Source organism: Crocuta crocuta, unplaced genomic scaffold, assembly GCF_008692635.1.
Source record: "Crocuta crocuta isolate KB4526 unplaced genomic scaffold, BGI_CrCroc_1.0 scaffold141, whole genome shotgun sequence".
Taxonomy (NCBI): domain Eukaryota; kingdom Metazoa; phylum Chordata; class Mammalia; order Carnivora; family Hyaenidae; genus Crocuta; species Crocuta crocuta.
In genome coordinates, this window is record NW_027527951.1 from 2,555,739 (window position 1) to 2,578,904 (window position 23,166).

General features: G+C 40.1%; 2 protein-coding genes across 3 annotated transcripts in view; one reads left to right on the top strand and one right to left on the bottom strand.

Moving 5' to 3' along the window:
• Positions 1-5,406: 5,406 nt before the first annotated feature.
• On the bottom strand, positions 5,407-16,995 carry TMEM70 (transmembrane protein 70). The gene is made up of 6 exons (XM_077752495.1): positions 16,941-16,995; positions 16,311-16,384; positions 12,648-12,795; positions 12,509-12,603; positions 11,211-11,316; positions 5,407-6,056 (listed from the first exon to the last, which is right to left on the bottom strand). Exons 1-6 carry the CDS (start codon positions 16,993-16,995, stop codon positions 5,599-5,601), a joined length of 936 nt encoding a protein of 311 aa, XP_077608621.1. The 3' UTR covers positions 5,407-5,598.
• A 109-nt stretch (positions 16,996-17,104) lies between these two features.
• The window catches only part of ELOC (elongin C), a 29,498-nt gene continuing 23,436 nt past the window's right edge, over positions 17,105-23,166 (top strand). Inside the window, exon 1 of one of the 2 annotated variants that reach the window (XM_077752431.1) lies at positions 17,105-17,183. The gene's annotated coding sequence lies outside the window, so the exon portion shown is untranslated. Of the gene's footprint in view, positions 17,184-17,256; positions 17,361-23,166 lie in introns of those variants that run through there. The other variant, XM_077752430.1, reaches the window with a different exon arrangement.

Consider the following 23,166-nt stretch of genomic DNA (forward strand, 5'->3'; position numbering starts at 1 on the left):
TTCAGTAAGCAGAAAAGATTTAACTTAGTCACTGATCACATGATTTCTGAGTTCCCTGTCCAACTGTTTCCTCTTTTGTGTGTGTGTTTAGTATTTGAGTACTTCCGGCAAGGGGAGAAAGGAAAATGATTTAGAACATACTTTTTCTAGAACACTTGATGCAAATGAGAGCTCAGCACTTTAAAAACAAAACAAGGTACTTCTCAGTCTATAGTAACAGAACCAGTCTGTAGGTCTCCCTTAGAATCCCAACAGACTGGTACCTCTTTTCCATCTGCATTGCTGTTCTGTCCCATAAGTTTTTTACACAACAGTGTCTCATGGCCCAGGGAGCCGGACCTATAGGTCTGAACTGAGTAGTCTTATGCAAACTGGTTCTGCTCTGCAGTGGGTGCAGCCACAGGGCAGAGCCAGACTAGATGAGACCCCAGATACGGGACATTGCACAGCTCTGTGCAGTGGGCAGGGGCCATACCAGCTTGACAATGCACGTACTTAAGCGAGTGCAGATCCAGGGAATATTTTGACCCCTGATAATGAAATGGTCGTTATTTTACATGTGGCATAAATTTCAAAATTCTCACTCTGTTCTAGAAATAATAGCTCATATTTTAGATACTTTGCTACCTGAAATCCTTTTAAAAAACTTTTAAAGTTTATTCATTTTGAGAGAGAGAGAGAGCACAGCAGGGGAGGAGCAGATAGAAGGCAGGGAGGTGGGGGTGGGGGGGGAGGACAGAAGATCCAAAGCAGCTCCATACTGACAGCAGAAAGCCTGATGCAGGGTTTGAACTCATGAACCAAGAGATCATAACCTGAGCCAAGGTCAGACACTTAACTGACTGAGCCACCCAGGTGCCCCGCTACTTGAAATCCTTTAAAGGACATAGTTTGGAATTAGTAGCCAAAATAGCATGGAGTCAAGACCTAAAAATCCACAAGTCTGGAGCAAAATTTTCACATGTTGTTAAAATCTTCCACTAAAGAACTGGGCAACTTTCCCATTTTTTAGAAAGGCAAAAATCCATGGGAGGATAGGGGAAATGGGAGTTGTTATTGGATACTGAGTTTCAGCTTTGCAAGATGAAAAGTCCTATAGATTTCTTGCATAGTAAGGTAAATATAATTAACACTACTGAATTTAGGCTTAAAATTGGTTAAGATAGTAAATTTTATATTATATATATTTTACCACATTTAAAAATTTAAAAAAAAAAAAAAAGAAGAAGAACAAGAAGAAAAACCTATGAATGCCCCTAATGGTCTCAAAATACCATTCCCCCCTAAAAGGAACAAGGACTAGAGAAATTGCTGATTCCAGGTCTGGGTCAGAAAATGTACAAGATGGAGCCTGGAATGTCTTATCACGTTAGATAAGCAACATGAAGACAGTCCCCACTGACCAAAGATAGGTTTTGTATTGATGCTGTAACAAATATCCACTAACTTAGTGGCTTAAAACAATACAAACGTGTCCTCTTACAGCTCTGGAGGTCAGAAGTCTGGAATCAGTTTCATTGGGTCAAAGTCAAAGCTGGTTCCTTCTGGAGACTTTGGGAGAAGAATCTGTTTCCTTGCTTTTTCATCTTAGAAAGCTTCAACCCTTGGATTCCTCCATCTTCAAAGTTCAGCATTCCCATCTCTGCTTCCATCATTATATCACCTTCTCCTCTGACCTTCCAACCTCCTGACTCCTTCTTATAAGAACACTGTGATTACCCTAGAACCATTTGGATAATCCAGGATAATCTCCCCAAGATCTATCTATAAAATTCCTTTTGCCATACAATGTGACATTCACAGTTTCCAGACATGAACATCTTGGGGGACCATTACTCAGCCTACTATATAAACATTGAGATAGTTAACTGCAATGAAGTGTATATATTTGTGTATAAATATGAGCTATGAGCTCATTTTTTTTAAAGTCTAATCATCAGATAATGCTAGGAAGCCAACTCTTTTGAAAACCAGTAAATAAAGGGAAAGAATCAAACATTTATCCTGACTTCTCTATAGAAACTTAACTACTGGTACCCAGACAGGAGATAGGGCAAGTTTCCCTTGCCTCCTCATACTCTCTTCTCTACTTTTAGAAGCAGTCAGCTAATATATTAAAAAGGAAAAATAGAAGATAACCATTTTGCAACACCTAAGGAATTACTGAACTTAGGCACCGAGCATCAATGGTTGCTAACTTCACAAAGAGAGACAGACTTTGTGTATTTCTTGATAGATGAACACTGTGGTAGCCAGCCTCCAAGATGGTTCCCAACGATCCCTACTTCCTAGTACCCAAACCCTTGTGTAGTAGCCCTCTCCACCAGTGAAGAAGGCTGATAAAAATTAACTAATAAAATATTGCATAATTACAGCATGCAACTTCCAAGGTAGATCATAACACATCATTGTGTCTTCCACCCTGCTCTTTTGGATCACTTGCTCTAGGGGAGCAGGTAATCCTAAAGACTGAACCATGTGGTGAGAAGCTGAGTCCTTTGGCCAAAAAGCCAGCACCAATTTGTCAGTCATGTGAGCAAGCCATCTTGGAAGCAGTTCCTCCAGCCTTCAGATGACAGCAGTGCCAGCTGATATCTCGACTGCCACCTCATGAGAGAACCTGAGCCAGAACCATTCAGCTAAGCCACTCCCAGATACTGGACCAGCAGGCACCGTGCAGTATCATGTTGTAAACCTCTGACTTTTAGGAGCTGTTGTGCAACAATCGATAATACAAGCAACATTATCTATGAATTTGTCTTGTCCAAAATAAATCTCAATCTGACAAAGCCTCAAGTCCTACTAACAATTTATAGGAGATACAGAGGACAGAGAAACATGTTAAACTACACCTCAGAGACACAATCAGAAAATCTACACCAGGAAAAGATGAAATGGGCAAACAAGGGTTTCTTTCAACAGATAATTTATGAGGGAGAAAAAAACCAAAGTGGTAGACATGGAGGGGCCGTAGATAAGAAGAGTCTGAAAAGACAGTTCATAAATTGGTATGAATAAGGTATGAACTTTTCTTAGATCTTACTCCAAACAAAATGTGGGGAGGAAATTGGAAGTTTGAACAGACTGGATATTTGATAACTTTGGGAAAGAAGAGTGGTTTGGGTATCATAATGGTATTATAATTTTTTAAGTCTTTATCTGGTAGAGTTACACAATTAAATATTTAAGAAATAAATGTTAAGATGTCTGGGTTTTGCTTCCAAATAAGTAGAGCATAAGTGGTTGGGGTCTAGGTGAAACAACCCTGACAACAAATGGGTTGGTAAATACTGAATCCGGATGATAGTCATGTTGATTCACGGTACTCCTACTTTTTAGAGATAGAAATTGTCAATGAAAAGGAAGCCAATAACAAAGGTACAAAGTGTTCCGAGTAAATCAGAAAAGTTTTTAAAATGTATCATTCAGACTTAATGGCCATTTTGTTACTTTTGCTTCCAAAAGCTGAATTCTTTCAGGATGATGAAATTGACATTGAAAAAAAAGGATCACAATCAATGCGTTTTATTACCTGATGTAACTCAGATGTTAAGCCAAGATCATCCTGCCTTGTCAGATTCAAATAAAACTGACTCAGTGCCCTTCCTATAGATAGTGGGACACTCCTCACCTTCCCAAGCTTTCCAAGATTACTCTGCCTCAGGTGAAGTTAGTAAAGTGGCATAGAGAATATGTGTATAAATTTCTCCTCTTCACCTTGGTCTGACTTGTTTCAGCTGACTTATTTCAGTGATGAATCAAATTCTACGCATGCTGTTCTTTCCAGACCATGCACTTGAGAAGTCATCTTTCTCAGGATTTCAGGCTTCTTTTCCCCTAACAACCAAGTCGTCTTCTGAATTATGAGGATACTAATAAAAATAGGTCTTTCACTCCACTACACAGGTGGCAAAATGGTTATATGGATACAGGACATTTAAAGAAAGAGATGTGAGGTCCTCAAAACAAGTTATGATCGAAGTGACACTTGGAAGAAAACTAAAATATTAACAATGCTGTTTTTTCTTGTAGGAGTGGAATTAAGGGTGATTTTTTTCTTTCTTCTACTTTCTGATATTTGATGAGTATTTTTTTTTTTGGTTTTGTTTATTTCTGAGAGAGAGAGAGACAGACAGCATGAACAGGGGAAGGGTCAGAGAGAGAGGGAGACACAGAATCTGAAACAGGCTCCAGGCTCTGAGCTAGCTGTCAGCACAGAGCCCGACGCGAGGCTCGAACTCACGAACTGTGAGATCATGACCTGAGCTGAAGTCGTACACTTAACCGGCTGGGCCACCCAGGCGCCCATGAAGAACACTTGATCATGAAATAATTTTTAATAGAAATATACAAATCACATTAACTGCCAAAATAGCAACAGGTATTGATCTAGGTGACACAGGACAGAGGAGCAGGCAGAGGCCTAACCTGAGGATGGAGACAGTATCAGCTTGTTCACCTTTCTGAGACCCAGAGCCTGCTCTCTACTAGGGTCATAAGCTGGCTGATCCTAGCAGAGGGCGGGCTCTGGGTCTCAGAAATGATGGCACTTTTCTACCTTACCCTCTCTCCTCTAAGCCCCTAGCAGCTTCAGACCTGATCTTTTTCTATCAACTAGTGATGCCTCTGCTCCTTCCCCATCAACCTTCCTCAAACACAGGTAAGCCATGATGAGGGCTACCCTCACGGCAGACGATAGGAGACATGAGGCAGCTCCATACGGACTGGGTGCTTTGTTCTTGCCTGTGACTGACAACCAGCACAGTACCTGGCACACACTGGGCACCTAAGAAGTTGCCTACTGATCTAAGTAGCACGATTTGAGGCCTTTTGCTCCTTGCTGAAAATCCTTCACAAGAACCAACTTTGATTTTACAATTAGAGGTTAAAAATCTTAAAAGGCCAGGACTTCATAAAGTTAGCATAGAGATTGCTCTTTTATAAAAGGTACTGTTGTCGATTTAGTACCAATGATTTTTCCTGCTCCAACAGGCTACACCAAAGGAGAAGAGCGCACAGAGGGATGACTGGTACCACCAAAGACACCATCACTTAGTCACCGTTCCTCCTCTAGCGACCACACTCAACTGGACATGGAGATTCTTATTATGGGCAACCGTGCCAGAGAAGATGGGCAAAAACTTGTGGTTTGAGCCAAAGGGAGATTAACACTGTAATTACTTCCCTTAATTTTTGAATTTTTAAGATTAGAGTTTTTAATGTGGGTAAGGTTAGTATCTATACACTTAGAAAAATCCTAACATAAAAGAAAAATGGTTCTCCTATTTGCTTCTGACATCTGATCCTCAGGTTACAGGCAACCACTTATATAAAATTACTCGCGCACATGCCAGCATGGACGTGTATTCTCACACTTTTTAAAAACATAAATGGTAGAATACTACGTTTTGTGTTTCAACCATAGCTTATTTTATTATACAGAAACAGAATTCTCTGCAAACTAATTAAAAGTTGTTTGATACAACTTCAAATTAGTGTTAACAATCAGTCACTAAGAGAAAACAAAAGTAAAGGCAGTTTAATTATTATACATTGGAACATAAATCACATTTAAGCACAAATATAAAAACCGCAGACTCATTTCTCATCTTTAACCTGTTTCTTTTCACTGTCTTCTTCCATATCAAAAGTGAATGGTTTGTCATAACCCATTAGATGGTTATAATCTTCAGGGTTTGGAAAGAGCGCTGGATTAACTAACAGTGATTTTGTTTTAGCATAAAACGTGGTAAACACATGGGTGCTGTCTGGAATCTTCACGTCATTTTGGTGAAACACTGTACTTGTTTCTAAAAGCACAACATTGTAAGTAATGGCTTTGTAAGTGTCTGTTGTAGCTTCATGGTACAACCGAATGACGTAGCCTTTTGTAAGGAAGTGAAGCAGTGCTGGAGTGATCACTGTAAAGCTTCCTATGATGCCATAAAATAGTATTTGCAAAGGCAGACTTCCAAATATAATATTATTTTGTGCAAAAATGTATGGTAGAAATGCAAGGCTGATGACACTGGTAGAGTAAGAGAAACATTTCACACCTAAATAGGGAAAAAAATGGGAGATTAATATTTATAAATGGTATAAAACAATCAACCTATCCAATTAATACTTCCACCTTCTTATATCATCAAAACAACAAAATCAACACACACATATGATGATTATTTCCTAGGCTGTCTTTACATACTTTATATGTTTTATTCACAAAATCTTTGAAAAAGCACTATGAAACAGATGTACAATTATCATCATCACTCCCATTGAAACATGAGAAAAATAATGCACTTGCTCAATATTACAAAGCTACCAAATGGCAGTACTGGGATTCAAACCCAGGCACTTTGACTCTAGTGTCCAGGCCACGGACCAACACTGCACTGCCTCTCCAGGTAAGAAATGTGCTTTAGGGTTAACTGGCCCTCAATCTCAGTTTCCCAATAAAAGATTCAATATTACTCAAAGATCTTTATAAATACTCTAAAATTCAGTAAGCAGACTGTCAAATAAATAAAACTCTTAATAAGTGCTTCCACATACCTAACATATAATGTTTAAATAAGAGACTAACATTATCAGGCTAAGTGTCCAGGATTAAAACACCAAACTATAAGGAAAAAAAGAAAGAAAAAAAAAAACCACCAGTGGTTAAGAAACACATGAGAAATAGGGCACCTGAGTGGCTCAGTTGTTTAAGCATCTGACTCTTGGTTTCGGCTCAGGTCATGATCTCAGAGCTAATGAGTTTGAACCCTGTGCTAGGCTCCACCCCTGCTAGGGATTCTCTCTCTCCCTTTTTCTCTGCCCCTCCCTTACTCCTGTTATACCTGTCCCTCTCAAAAGAAAATAAAAACTTAAAAAATATAAGAAGAAAGAAACACGTGGTAAATATTTCAATTTCTTCACCAATGAAAGATGTTCAAGTTAAAATAGTGAGATATTTTTATCTGTCACATTAAAAAGATTAAAAATCATTGACTTCTGAAATGCATAGTTAAAAATGGTTAAGAGGCACCTGGGTGGCTCAGTAGGTTAAGCAACTAAATCTTGATTTTGGTCATGATCATGGGGTTGGTGAGATCAATTCCCATATCAGGCTCTGCGCTGAGGTGTGGAGTCTCCTTGGGAGCTCTCTCTCCCTCTCTCTCTCTCTGCATCCCACCACTTGTGCATGCTCTCTCTCTCAAAATAAATAAAAATAAAAAACACTAAAAAAATTAAAATGGTTAAAATGGTAAATTTATGTTATATATATTTTATCTCCATAAATGACTTAAAATATAAATTTCTAGAAAATAGACAAGTTGAGATCCTAGACAGACTGGCTATGAAGTTAATTTGGAAAAACAAAATTAGAAAAAAGAGTGGGGAGAAGTTAGATATTAAAACATAACGTTATAATTATAATGACGTGGTAATGGTACACAATAAAACAGATCAGTTGAACAAAATGGAAAATCTAGAAATAAACCTAACTGGATATGGAAATTTATTTACTATCAATTTATGTACTATAAATCTCAAATATGTGAGCAAATTGGTGTTGGAACAACTGCAGAGCCATATAAAAAAGATAAAATTCAATCCATTCCTCAGATCATCTACCAGGAAAATTCTAAATAATCCAAATATTTAAATATAAAAAATAAAATCATAGAGATAAAAGAAGAAAACATCCATGAAGTCCTTCATAATCTGAGAATGGGAAAACTTTTCTAATAATGACTCAAAACACAGAAGTGATCAAGAAGACACCAAAATCTGATTAAAAATGTACATGGACATAAACAAAGTAGAGACATATGAGAAAAATATTTGCAACTTATATCACAAAGGGCTAACATCCTGAGCATATCAAAGGTTACTAGGATATGAGAAGAAAAAGATCAACAACCCTGTCCACAACACGCCAGAAACAGAAGCAGACAGTTCACTGAAACAAAAATACACATGGCCCTTAAACAGATGAAATGTTAATAAACCTCAAACATAAGAAAAATAAAATTAAAACCACAGTCAGATATTGTTTTTCCCCAAACCTGCCACAAACCAAAAGTTTGACAACATACTGTTGATGAGGCTGTAACACAGTCTTCTACACTGCTATTGGTTAACGGCATAATTATCTGGCATCAGTAATTTAAAAATAATTCCTTCCTTCCTCCCACAGGTAGTTGCTATGACACTAGTACACATACAATAGGGTTACAATGGGGACCAAGATGCCTTCTGTAAAAGCAATCTTAGACCTTCCAACTACCCCTTTATTCCCCAAGACTTTTGTCACACTATAGTGGGTTGAATAATGTACCTCAAAATTCATCTCCACCCAGAACCTCCAAATGTGACCTCATTTGGAAATACGGTCTTTGTAGACAACCAAAAATTGAGGTAAGTTCATCCCAGAACAGGGCAGGCCATGAATCCAATGAGAATACCCTTATAAGGACAGAACAGGACTGAGACACGGAGAAGGCTGTGTGAATTAGGCAGCAGAAATTGGAGTTATGCATCTACAAGCCAAGGAACACAAAGGATTGCTGGGAAACACCAGAAGCTGGAAGAGGCAAGGAATTCTTTCCTAGAGCCCTCAGGGAGAACATGGCCCTTCCCAACAGCCTGACTTCAGAATTCTAGCTTTCAGAACTGAGAACACATTTCTGTTGCTTTAAACCACCAAGTTTACTACAAGAGTCCGAGGAAACTAATATATCATATACTTTATTTGCCTGAATTGACATAACTGCCTTTTTTTTTTTTAATGTTTATTTACTTTTGAGAGAAAAGGAGCATGAGCAGGGGAGGAGCAGAGAGAGAGGGACACACAGAATTTGAAGCAGGCTCCAGGGTCTGAGCTGTCAGCACAGAACCTGATGTGGGGCTCAAACTCATGAACCACGGGATCATGAGGGATCATGACCTGTTGGACACTTAACCAACTAAGCCACCTTGGGGCCCCATAATAACTGCCATTTTCTAAACAATATATTCTGGGCTTTCCCAGCTTCACGTCTTTGCTCATACTACCTCCGTGCCTGGGATGCCCTTCTTTCACACCTCTTCATGTTCAAATTCTTCTCATCCTAAAATGAGGCTACTGTGACATCAGTTAATTATTTGTTGATGAATTAACAAGAATGATCAACTAAACGACTCTTCAAATGTCTTTAAACTAGGATCCATTTGGTAGTTTATTTTTTTTTAATTTTTTTTAAAATTTATTTCTAGGAGAGAGAGAGAGAGAGACAGCGTGAGCCGGGGAGGGTCAGAGAGAGAGGGAGTCACAGACTGAAACAGGCTCCAGGCTCTGAGCTGGCAGTCAGCACACAGCCCGACGCGGGGCTCGAACCCACGAACCGCGAGATCATGACCTAAGCGAAAGTCGGACGCTTAACCGACTAAGCCACCCAGGCGCCCCTCCATTTGGTAGTTTAAAGAATCTCCAAGAATGCTACCTCTATCTTAATGTCTCTCATTTAGTTTTACATATAAAAACTGTTTCTCCCTCAGTTTCTCCATTTAAAAAAGTACTAACACTAACAGTGCAGAGTCTGCTTGGGATTCTCTCCCTTTCTCTCTGCCCCTCCCTGGCTCAAGCTCATGTGCTGCCTCTCAAAATAAATAAATAAATAAACTTTAAAATAAGTAAAGAAATAAATAAAACAGTAATCCCTATAGAGTATATGCAGATATACAGTAACTTTCTATTACCATAATGTTGAAAGAACTCAAACATTTAAATTCTTATATGTTACAATTCTAGAACTTCAAATACCATGGATGGCTATGCTCTTCCACAAATACTACATCATAACCACACAAAAATTAACCTATTCTCACCTTTACAGGATAAAGTCAAATAGAAATAAATAAATTAGTAAACCTTCACTGCATTTGAAGGAAGGCTATCTGTTCAGAATGAAGGGTATCATAGGTGTCCCCGTTAACATATCTAGTAGTTTAAATCCAGGTACTCCAGGCCAGATATGTGACAAAGGCTCAATGGCCTACTCATGTATTGACTCCTAAAGAAATTTCTACCACTCAAAATTAAATTTTCCAGCAACTTCAGAACTTCTCTCAATAGTGATTATACTCAGCCCTTATTGTCAAAGTTTTAAATATCTAAAGCTATACTAGTCTATTTTGATGCCTCATACTCGAGAACTTAACAGATTTCCAGAGTAAATTAAAAAAAATTTTTTTGGAAGTTTATTTGAGAAACAGAGAGCAAGCAGGAAAGAGCAGAGAGAGGGGTAGAGAGAGAGAATCCCAAGCAGGCTCTGTACTGTCAGTGCAGAGCCCAATGTGGGGCTCGAACCCACCAATCGCAAGATCATGACCTGAGCCAAAACCAAGAGCCAACCACTTAACCCACTGAGCCACCCAGGCTCCCCTCCAGAGTAAATTTTAGATGATCAGTTGACACCAACATAATCAAAAATAGGAATGCAAATGCAGGTGCTGAGCTCTTGTGGCTGACCTGGCTCTAAAGTAATCCTTCAGATATTTCAGGTTATTCTCAAAGATTATTAAAATGAGATACAACCTGACGAACTTGAGCAAATCACATACCTAAGTTCTTCTGACCTTCCCTAATAAATTATTTCATACTAAATACCAAATTAGGAACTAAGAGCTTCAAACGTACAGCTATTTAATACACTGTGTTTCTTCTCCATTACTATCGCCCACAAAAGCCACTAAATAAACATGTTTCTTGAAAATTCTAAGGTGAACTGAAAAGCTGAAGAATATATTTTTTAATTATGAAAGTATTATGTGCTCATTTTAACTGCCAAATTTAAAAATATATGAAGTAAATGTGTATTCTTTCAAAATAACTATTCTTAAGTGGTATTCTTCCACAATTTTTCTCTACTTATTCAACTATTACACAAATAAATGTGCACTTCTTGTTCTGTTTTATTTTGTTGTTAAACATTTTGGGAGGTGACCAAAGGATGGAAGCTTTAGCACCCCGCCATAGATCACACAGTCATTAACAGTCTTCAAAAATCTTTTTTAACTCTCCTAGAAATGCAAAGGTCTCAACTTCTGAATCTTGTATTATGAGGCCACAAGAAAAAAAAATTATATCTTAATTTTTCCCCCTATCTTGTGATTAAGAGGTGTTAAAATAATACAGGTAATACATTTTACAAAGGAAATTACCCTCACTTCTGATTACCCACCAAATACTGTTCGGGCCAGATTCCCAGTATAAATCAGCCTTCCATCTTCTGATTTTTCAAGCTGTGTATGTAAGCATTGAACACATCTTTCCCAACAAAGAGGGATCTATTGAAACAGAGACCATTATAATGTGAGTACATAATAAAGTGCATTTAGACAAATTTTAATTTAAGTTTATTTTTAAAATTATAATGAAGAGTAAAAGAAAACTGTCACATAAGATAATTTAAGGATTTCTCTCCAAATAATGTACAGAGTACGGAAATAAAACTAACAAAATCGCTTTCCTGAACTCCAGTCACATTCCGCGGCGTTGGCGTGTGAAGACCTAGGTTTGCATCCCAGCTCAAAGCTTTCTAGATAAAGTATGACTTTGAGCAAGTAAAAACAAGTGGAACAGCCTCTTCCATTCTATGGTGAATGAAAATGCCAAAAGTGTAAACGCATTAGCTTTTCAAAAAACAAAACCCTCAGTATAATGTAAATAAAACACTGCAAATTCAAATTGTTTGAGGTCGTGACTGTTTTTAATACTTCTAAAATATTTATACTATAGCTAGTATTTTTTTTTTAAAGAGCAACTCTTTTCCTTATTCATCTCCTTGTACCCCTTGCTCCTTGTAAAATATTTCACTTGCAATCCAGTACCAAATTTCACCGAAGTGATCCCGACTATCTAAAACTTTCACAGTACACACACTTTAAAATATAAAAGGCATGCCTAATCCCTTTATGCTGAAATTTAATTAGATTCTAATGCCCATATTAGGCATTTCCAAGTTTCAACCTTGTCTTGATACTTCACAGGGCAGGATTAGGAGACAATTTATTCAGATAAAATGAGAGCATTAACGTCTCCATCCCCTTTTTTCAAAGAACAAAGTAAGTCCTTACAATAAGCTCACCTAATAAAAAATAGAACAAACGTAAAATCCGCTAATCTGACTTTTTTCAGTTCGGTCTCCACGTGGTGCCTGTAATTTCGTTGCAAATTAATCCGTCCGAGCTTCCGCTCAAGAACAGAAAGAAGAGAGTCCTCACACACCCGCCGGGTTTGCAGCCCCCTGTAAATTACTTGGAACCGCCCAGAACATGACCACTTTCCAACGGATATTCCTCGACTCATGGGTGCCGTAAGCCCTGGGACCCCAGGCCCGTTCCCGAGACGGAGGCCCGGTGCGTGTGCGCGGCCGTCGCAGAGCTCCCCCGCACCAGAGTCACCCGGCAGGCGGGGCGCGGGCTCCCCAGGCCCGAGCAACCCTCAGCCTCCCCCCCGCCCCGCCTTCAGACCGCGGACCTGCGTTCGCACCCGACTCCCGGACNGCCTGCCTGCAGCGTCTCCTGCCACGCGCGCTCCCCGCGGACTGAGCTCTGAACGCCGCCCACCCGAGTCTGGTTGCAGGGTCCGCAGACAGCCAGCAAGCGCGCGGCTCTACTTTCCCAGACTTTAGCTCTCTTCACGAGAAAGAGGGGAGAACCATGCGCGAAGGACAAAGCCTGGAAGCCAGGGTTAAATCTTTCATTCTCGGTGGCGTCGTTTTCTAGGCCTCCAAGACGATTTTCATTCCGGAAAATAATGCTGGCCTGTTAGCATCGAGCAATAATGCGACTTGCACAAAAATGAATGGCAATTTAATCCAACCATTGGATTGGTAGAAAATAAATGTAACTTCTTCATATAATGCTGATACTTGTCAAATACGTCTTCTGGAATCCTTCACATCCATATATACACGTTTGTTTATTACTTGTTTAAGAGATATTGAAGGCCTATAGTGAAGACTGAGCGGAGGATATAAAGATACTGCAAAAAATTGGGAAATCCATTGTGCTAACATAGTGGAGGAAACACATAAAACTAAGCTAAAATGTAGTAGTGCAATATAATTAAAAGATAGCAATTTACAAAATACTTCGGAAGCCCAAAAGACAGCATGATTATTTTGGCCTCACTGTCTGAAGGCTTCAGGTTAGCTGAGTCTTGAATGATGAGCATCCAGCTAGTGGACACACCTTTGTTTACTATTTCAGAACAATGTTTCCGACTCCAGATGCTATTTGCATATGAGAGGATCAAACTAAAAGTCTAATACCTTGACAACTCCAGATCCTATTTACTTTTTTTCTGGGTATCCAAAAGGATAAAATTACATTGCTTCTTTATGAATAACTTCATTTTCTTAAAGTTACCTTCCACTTAACATTTTTTTTAAAGTTTATTTATTTAGAAAGCACACGCATATGCTTGAATGTGAGTGGGGAAAGGACAGAAAGAAAAGAAAGGGAGAGAATCCTAAGCAGGCTCTGTGCTGTTAGGGCACGAAGGCTGAGGTGGGGTGGGGAAGGCTGGATCCCACGAACTGCGAGATCATGACCTGACCCCCAATCACGAGTCTCAAGCTCAACAGACTGAGCCACCCAGATGCCCCTCTTCCAATTAGACTTTTAAAACTCTTCTGTTCAGTGTAATTGATACTACAAATATCAATTTTCCATTTACTGATATATGTCTAAAATTTTCTTTTAATATAGTGTTTTAACAGTTACAAAGATAAATTGAGATATACTAAAATGTTTCATTTATTTGAGCAAAAATGTATTCAAATTGGGCAATACCAAACTGAACGTGGTTAAGAGTCCTCCACGGAGAGGAGCTAGGGGCAAGGTGTTTACAGAGAAAATAAAGAAGCAAAAGCAAGGAAGTTATTTCATTTCCTATAGTTTAAGCAGTTGCATTATTTGGGGAAATCTAGTTGGCTGTTTGTGATTGGTTGTTCTTAGACATTTATAGGAATTAATTCTGGCTTAGGTTTGGTTTGCTTACATAGGCTACCACGGTATTAGAGGGATCTCAGTCTAATGGCATCCTTTTTTTTTTAAACATTTTTTAAAATGTTTTATTTATTTCTAGGAGAGAGAGAGAGCGAGACAGCGTGAGCAGGGGAGGGTCAGAGAGAGAGGGAGTCACAGACTGAAACAGGCTCCAGGCTCTGAGCTGGCAGTCAGCACAGAGCCCGAGGCGGGGCTCGAACCCACGAACCGCGAGATCATGACCTAAGCGAAAGTCGGACGCTTAACCGACTAAGCCACCCAGGCGCCCCATGAGAACCCGAATTTTAACTTCTGCTAAGCTTAGGGGTTTTTTTCCCCCAACAGATACTGTAAGCAAATGAAAATATTTGGTTTACTTCTCAAGTTTTCTAAATAGCTAAACTGGGATCACATTCTGAAAACTCTATGCTGTAGAATTACATTTAAGTGTTACTTATACTTAAATAGATTTCCCAGTTCTACTAACATAGAGATTTGTTGAACATAAACTACTTGAATGGGATTTAGAATGATACTAAGACTTTAAAAATTCGCTTTGATAGCCCATTCATATCATCTAAGAGGTTCCCTTTAAAAATGGAGGCTGACCCCAAATGTCCATCGATGGATGAATGGATAAAGATGTGGTATATATATATACAATGGAGTATTACTCAACAATCAAAAAGAATGAAATCCTGCCATTTGCAACTATGTGGATGGAACTAGAGGGTATTATGCTAAGTGAGATTGGTCAGAGAAAGACAAATATCATATGGCTTTACTCATATGAGGCCTTTAAGATACAAAACAGATGGACAGGGAAGCAAAAATAATACAAAAACAGGGAGGAGGACAAAACATAAGAGTATTAAATATGGAGAACAAACAGAGGGTTACTGGAGGGGTTGTGTGTGGAGGGGGGGGAAGGGCTAAATGGGTAAGGGGCATTAAGGTATCTACTCCTGAAATCATTGTTGCACTATATGCTAACTAATTAGGATGTAAATTAAAATAATAATAATAACAAATATAAATAAATTAATTAAAAATGGAGGCTGATAGGGGCACTTGGGTGGCTCAGTTGGTTAAGCATCTGACTTTGGCTCAGACTTCGGCTCCGGTCATGATCTCGCACCTCATGAAGTGGAACCCTGCGTGGGGCTCTGTGCTGACAGCTCATTGCCTGGAGCCTGATTCAGATTCTGTGTATCCCTCTCTCTCTGCCCCTCCCCTGCTCTTGCTTGGTTTCTCATTCTTTCTCAAAAATAAACATTTAAAAAAATGGAGGCTGATGTAAAATTGAAAAACAATTATCACTTGTAGAATGTATGGCCACTATTGTATGTCCTTTTTGTTTGTTTTTTAGCTGTCTTTCCTCCCCATCCACCAGCTCTCTTTTCTTCCTTAAAGGTGAGTTTAAGGGCAAAATAGCATGATGGAAAAAAGAAAAAAAGTTGGTAAAGCTAGCATACTGATAAGAACCCTAAATATTTCTTTATACATTACTGGTTTAAAACATATACAGAAGAATCTTTCTGGAAAATAATTCGTCAAGAGATTATCAAAATCACAGACAATGTGATTCTATACAGACATTAAATATGATGCTTGTTGAGGCTTTGTATATAGAGAAGTTAAATTGGAAATTTAACAAAATATAGAACCATATATACACAGTATGATTATGTAAAAGTCCATGGGAAAAAAACCAAACTTACCTGCAACCTATATTTTTCATACTAAGCAATATAATAAGCACAGTAAGCATATTATATTGATTACATATAAAAACTTATCCTAGATTCTAGCCCTAACTCTGGCATTAGCTAACCTTATTATCCTCATCTGGAAAATTCTATCATTCTCTAAGCAACGAATATAATGATCCTTTACAGGGTGATAATACAACGAGGAAAAGAGTAAGATAGAAGGGGAGAAAACACTTCTGAAGTAAAGGAGGAAAAGTCTGATTGAAAATGGGCCCACAGTCTCCTCTCCTTACCCCATCGCCTCTCCTCCCCGCCGAACTCTATTCTGAGCTACCATTAAAACCAAAAACTTTAAAAAATAATTTTTGCAAAGGCTTTGAAAAGTAACCCAGAACAATCTGTCTGCAAAAAGCAAGAACTTTTATCTGCCAAATCAACAAAACATGTCTTTCAGCCAAAAGTCATTAATTAGGTCAACAAACTTTGGATCGCCTGTATCTATTTTCCTTTTGTGGACATTGTTAACACAACAGCGCCTAGTTGAGCAACTTGTAATGGTGAGTGTCGTGGCCCTACATTCCCTTCGTGCCACGCTCCCCTAAACAGAGTGCAAACTTTATTTAGCTGTTTCAGCTTTTCTGGAAGGGTGCCTGAATTTAACCACAGCAAAGCATGTACAAAGGATAGGCCGATTGACAGAGGGGCAGAGAGGGCGAGAGAGGAAGGGTGCTGGGGAAGAGAGAGCGTGGAGTGTCAGAATTCAGTATCACCGGCAGAAGCCTGGAATTTCTGTGAAGGATGTCAAAATCCAGGAGAGCTGAACAACCGGGGGCTGAGAGAGACATGTAGGCAGATTTTTGTAGGGAGGAAGAAAGGCCCAAACCCTAGGGACTGGGGGCGTGATTACTTTTCGGTAATAGGTGTCTGGAAGAAAGGGAATGAAGCCAACCAATTGCCTGAGCAGTTGACATGCTCTAGCAACTTTTCACAAAAGACTGCTGCTTCTTAAAGACCACAAGCTTGTTAACATAGAAACCTTACTCTCATTTTTCAATTTTTTTCTCTGTAAATAATCTCCAGCCCCTACGAGTACCCCCAATCCAGAGGCAGGGACAACCTCTAAAATTACCAATAAATCTTAACATCCAATGTGAGAAACTACAAGTCCCAGAGTCTACTGCTGCCGCGGAGAAACACAGACAGTACCTGCCAGGAAAACTACAAATCCCAGGATGCAGTGCTGCGACGGAACCCCGAGCATCTCTTTCAGGGTGATGATGTCCCTGCGGAAATCGAATCAGGGTCGACGTTGCATGCTGGGAATCAGAAGATTCAGCATCCGATTGGTTGAAATTTGCAAATGACCGCAGTGGTACTCTAGGAGTAAGGGGGGCGTGCGCACTTCCTGTGGACGGAAGCCGGCGATAGACTGCGTCCCAGCCTTACCAGGTACTAAACTCCCGCGCGTCGTAGAAAGGGTCCGTAACCCGGCGGAAGTGATTCCTCCAACTGCCCCGGAACCCACGGCGGCAGGCAGCTGGGGGTGGGGGGGGCGGCCCTGGAGTAGGGGCTGTGGCGGTGTGCGGGGACCCGGCGCGGTAGCTGCGGTGGCTTCAGTGCTGACAAGTGAGTCTCGGGCTGGGATGGGAACGGAGCTCCGGATTCGCATGGAGAACGAGGAAGGCTCGTACTGGGCGCGCTCGCCGTCCCACTTCCCACCCCTTCCCATTTGGGCGGGGAAGGAACGGAAGCCCTTAACCTCCCCGGGCCTCCTCAGCCCCTGGTTTGGGGGAGGGGAGGAGAGGGCGGCGGGACCTTTCTAGACGCCTCTCGGTGGGTTTTGAAGAGGGGGAAAAGGAGGGGCGGCGGCCCGCGAGTCCGGGCCTTCCGCGAGCTGAGCGCGGGGAGGGTGGAGTTAGGAGCATGGCAGCCCTGTCGCTTTCCCTTTTTGCTTTCCCCGGGTGCACTCAGAAAAGTCCTTTTCTTGTAGTCAGTCCCCAGTCACAGGGGTGACTCTCACATAGTCTTTCACAGTCCCCGTCCCCCACTTTCCAGCTGCAGGACCCCGAGAAGTTTACCTTCTGGGCAACTTGTCGGGCGATCTCTACCCGACTTGATAGTTTGGAACTGGTGTGCATCTATCTACCTTCCAGTCTTGTCTGAAAGGTATCTCGTACCGTGGCCCTTGAGTTTCTCTTACGGAACGAAAATCTTTTTAGTAATCTATAGTTGTAGAGTTCGTGTCATTAGTGCGAGCATTTCTGCTTGCATCACCTTCAGTGTAGGGAACAACCGAAATCCTTTAGTTTGAGTTTTAAAATCTTTATTTGCAAACTACCAAGTTGCTTTATGATTCCCCCCAAATAGTTGTTTCCTTTAGTGTAGACTAAGATGATAAATTGCTAATCTTGCTTACATTATAATTCATGATGTTGAAACATCACACGTGGATTCATTGAATCTAGAGATACAATGGTAAGGAAACTGGTATGAGCCCTGTCATCGTGGATATTTATTGCTTATTGCCAAATAATGATTTAGGGTTCATATTTAATTTTTAAATGGATATCCTTTTTCCATTAAGTATATATTTAGTAACTACGATATCAAAATATATGCATTTTTAAAATTTCAACTCCGCTGCTCGTTTCATTACCTTATGGTAATTGTGTAATGTAATTAGTTAGTAGTCAGAGGTTATATTCAGTCCTATATACCAAGTTCTATTTTTTTATGTTTATTCATCTTTGAGAGGGTGAGTGGGGGAGGAGCAGATAGAGAGGGAGACAGAAGATCCAGAGCAGACCGGGCACTGAGAGTGGAGAGCCATATCAGGGTTCAAACTCACAAACTGAGATCACAGCCTTAGCTGAAGTCAGACACCTAACTGACTGAGACATCTAGACACCTCTATATATCAAGTTCTAAAGTAATATTTGAGTATATCTTATAAGGTGCTTTCTTTTTTTTTTTTTAATGGGTTTTGCATTACTATAAAATAATCTGGAAACACTGCTATGTCTAAATGCATTTTAGCTCACTTGCTGTAAATGTTTATGGTTTCGGGGACGCCTGTGTGGCTCAGTCAGTTAAGCACATGACTCTTGATTTAGGCTCAGATTGTGATCTCAGGGTCCTGAGATCGAGCCTCGTGTTGTGCTGGGAATGGAGCCTGCTTAAGGTCTCTCTGTCACCCACCCCCACTGTTGCTTGCTCGCTTGCTTGCTGGCTCGCTCTCTCCCCCCACCCCCCCAAAAAAGTTAAAAAAAAGGTTTACTGTTCCATTATTAAATAAGATCAGAAAAAGCCCATCTAGTGATACCTGAAATTTCAAGCCTTGGTGATTAAGAAAACAATAGTACCTTTAACTCGAGATATTTATCGAGCATCTGCTATCTGCCAGGCAGTATAGTAGGCCTGCCTTTATGGAGCTTGGGGAAAGCAGATATACAATAAGTATATATATAAGGAAATATAGTTTTAAGTGGTGATAAATGTGAAGAAATGATATCAAATTAGAGTTAGGTTAAAATAGGTGACCAGGGTAAGAGTTTCTAATTTGATAGGGGAGTGAGCAAGGAAGATCTACCCCTCTGAGGAGTTGTTTTTCCTCGGACACCTAAATGATGAGGAAAATCTGAAGGAAGAGCTTTTACTTACGATAGCAGTAACTGCAAAATGCAAAAACCTTAAGAGGGGAACGAACTTGACCTCTTACAATACAAAGAAGACCAGTGTAGCTGGAGCATAGTGAAGGAAGAATGACGGAAGATGAAATCAGAGTAGTTAGTAAAGACTAAGTAACTTGCAACTTTATTGTCCTTTTTCTGCCTGTGATGAGAGGCCATTACAGGATTTTATAGGGGAGTAACATCTGACTTACACTTTTGGTAACTAGTTACTGGGTGGCAAATAGACCAAGTTGGAGGAAAGTGGGGAAACCAGCTCTTAAGGAGGCTTGTAGTAGTCCAACTGAGATAATAGTAGTTTGAACTAGAGATGTGGCGTGGAAGTTAGTAGAAATGGTCTGATTTGGAATATAATTTGAAGACAGAACCAGGTGGGTCTTGCCTTCACCCTAGGACAGAAAAAAATTTGAGGAATCAACAGTTTTGCTGAGCATCTGGGTGACCAGTAGTGCCAGTTACTCAGATGAGGAAGACAAGAAGGTACAATGGTTTCTGAGGAATAAATTTAGAGATTTGTATAGGAATACAAAGTTTGATAATTATCTTACAGCTCAGAATGTGTGCAAGTAGGCAAGTTATATATCTATAACTATTGCTTGGGGGCAGAGTCAGGCTAGGAAGATTATCTGAGGGTCATATTTTAACCTGTGGACTGGTTTAAACCTGTGGACTCTCCACATCAAGTGGAGAGTGTTAATGGAGAAGAGGGCAAATGACTGGGAGTACTCAGGTCAGAAGAGGAGCAAACAGTGATAGAAGCAGAAAAGCCAGGAAGGTGTGGCATCTTTAATATTAAGGGAAGGGAGTGCCTGATTACCTTAGTCAGGTAAGCGTCTGACTTCAGCTCAGGTCATGATCTCGCGGTTCGTGGGTTCGAACCCCGCATTGGGTTCTGTGCGGGCAGCTCAGAGCCTGGAGCCTGTTTCAGATTCTTTGTCTCCCTCTCTCTCTGACCTTCCCCTGCTCATGCTCTGTCTCTCTCTGTTTCAAATATAAATAAAAACTATTTAAAAAAAATTTTTTTTAATACCAAGGGAAGAAACTGTTTTGGGAAGGAAGTAGTAGTCAACTGTAAAACCCTGCTAAGAGTTAGATGAGAATTAGATGTTGGCCATGTAAACAAGTAATTGAAATATGATGAGCCCTTTGAGTGGATTAGTGGGCCTGAAGTCTGATCAGAGTGGGTTAAGGAGATGTGGATGGTAGTAATGAAGTTATAGCATTTTGATGTGTCCATGGGAATAATAGAACAGAGTCCTTGGAGAGGTGTGTGTAAATGGAAGAGTTGGCGTTAGATAAGAAGGATTGTAATGTTTGTTTATTTTTGAGAGAGAGAGAGACACACAAGTGGAGGAGGGGCCGGAGACAGGAGAAACAGAATCTGAAGCAGGCTCCAGGCTCCGAGCTTGTCAGTGTAGATCCCGAAGTGGGGCTTGAACTCACAAACCCTGAGATCATGACCTGAGCCAAAGTGGGACACTTAACCGACTGAGCTACCCAGATGACCCTATTTATTTATTTATTTATTTATTTATTTATTTTTGAGAGCAGGATAGCCATTGGGGGAGGGGCAGAGGGAGAGGGAGATAGGATCCCACGCAGGCTCCACCCTGTCAGCACAGAGCCCATTGTGCGGCTTGAACACATGAACTGTGAGATCTTGACCTGAGCTGAAACCAAGAGTCACACCCTCAACCAACTGGGCCATCCAGGTGCCCCAGAAAGGATGGTTTTTATTCAGCTTTTGAAACAGGAGGGTAAACAGAGGATACGGTATATACATACAGGTAGAATGAAGGTAGAAAGACAAGGCAATTGAAGTGATATCTTTCTGTTTTCTTGATAAAATAAGTAAATTTGTCAGGGCAAAGAGGAGAAGGTGTTGGAGGTTTAGGAGAAGGTGTTGGAGGTTTAGGAGAAGGTGTTGGAGGTTTAGGAGAAGCCAGGATTTTTTTAGAGTAGAAAAGTCAGTTTACTGCCAGGATCACTACAATGCCAGGTGTCTATTTAAAGTATGTGGTCACAAATTTAAAGTTGAGATCAGTCAAAATGGTTGTGTCTTTTCTCCAGCCACAATCCATCTCTTGGTTGAGGCTTGAGGTAGGCAAGGAATTGGGTTTGCCCAGGATAGGGATGTGGCAAATACATAGAGGAGAGGGCAGGGAGTTAGGGTATAAAGACTGTGAGATGTGCATGGTGCCAAACCTGATGAACTCTTAACAGTGGGATGAAGCAAGGTCAGAACTTACCTTCTATTTGTTTTTTATATTTGTTTTTAGTGTATTATTCTAAGGGTTCTTTTAAATTATTTTATAATAGGTAGAATCTGTAATTAGATGGTATATAGTGGGAATACTTGTTCAAACTTTTTTAAACCAAAACAAAGGAGTTTGGAGATTGTTGTCTAAGAGGGAGTCGAGGTAGTTTACAAGAGTGAGGGAGACAGACTCTGTGGAAGCACATAGCGCTCTGGAGTCCTTAAGTTCTGTGGTGTATGAGAGCAACAGCTCTGTTGAATAAAGATGGGAAATTGGGAGTTACAGGCATTTGTAGACGGGTGAAGGATTTCAGATGGGTACAATCATGAAATAGTGGTTCTGGAAGGGATTTTTTTTTTAAATTTTTTAATGTTTTATTTATTTCTGAGAGAGACAGCGTGAGCAAGGGAGAGTCAGAGAGAGAGAGAGAGAGATACAGAATCTGAAACAGACTCCAGGCTCTGAGCTAGCTGTCAGCACAGCCTGACGTGGGACTTGAACCCATGAACTGTGAGATCATGACTTGAGCCAAAATTGGACACTTAACTGACTGAGCCACCCAGGCACCTCTGGAAGGGACTTTTAGACACAATTTAGCCCATTGTGTTTGGGGGGTAAAGAAACCAAAAGTCTTATCACTAATTTAATCTATCAGGCTCTCAGGATAGGAATTTGGAGAGTAAAAATTCAAATGTGGACTTCCAGTGACACTTCTACTTTGTATGAAGGCCTTTCCCACCCCTCTCTTGATTTGGCTCGTACTATTTACTTTGCCTGGATCTCCTCCTTCTTCCAGTTCTGCCTGGTAAAAAATACCTGCATACATTGAGACCCAGATCAAAAGCTGCTTTCCTTTTGTGGCTGTTCACTTAAGAGCATAGTCTAGATTTACTTCTTTTGGACTCCCACAGTCCTTCTCCTCTGTTAGCATCTGCACGTCTAGAGAATATGGATTAGTTTTAGTATCAACATCAGTATCTTTTGAAAGGTTCATGAGACAAAACATTCTGGATTGATGATACCTTTACAATGAAAGATACCTAAATTTAAGAAAAATCATCAGTAATTTTTTAAGTCTTATTCTAACCTTATTTTAATTGAGATATAATTGACATACTGTGAGATACTCAGTGTACCGTTTAATTTTCCAGAAAGTTGCCTCATGTTCCTCCAGAGGCAGCCACTAATCTACCACCATAAGTTCATTTTACTTGTTCTAGAATTTCATATAAATGGAATAATGCAGTATGTAGTCTTTTGTTTGTTTTTCCATTCAGTATAATATTTTTGGTGTTCACCTATGTCTTGTGTTCCAGTGTACCTTGTTACGAATGGTATTCCTCTGTACACATATCACAGCTTATGTGTCATCAGAGTAGTTTCCCATTTATTTTGGATAAAGCTGCCGTAAACACTTCTGTAAGACATTTTTTTTTTAATGTTTATATTTGAGAGAGTGCGTGTGCACATGAGCAGGGGAGGGGT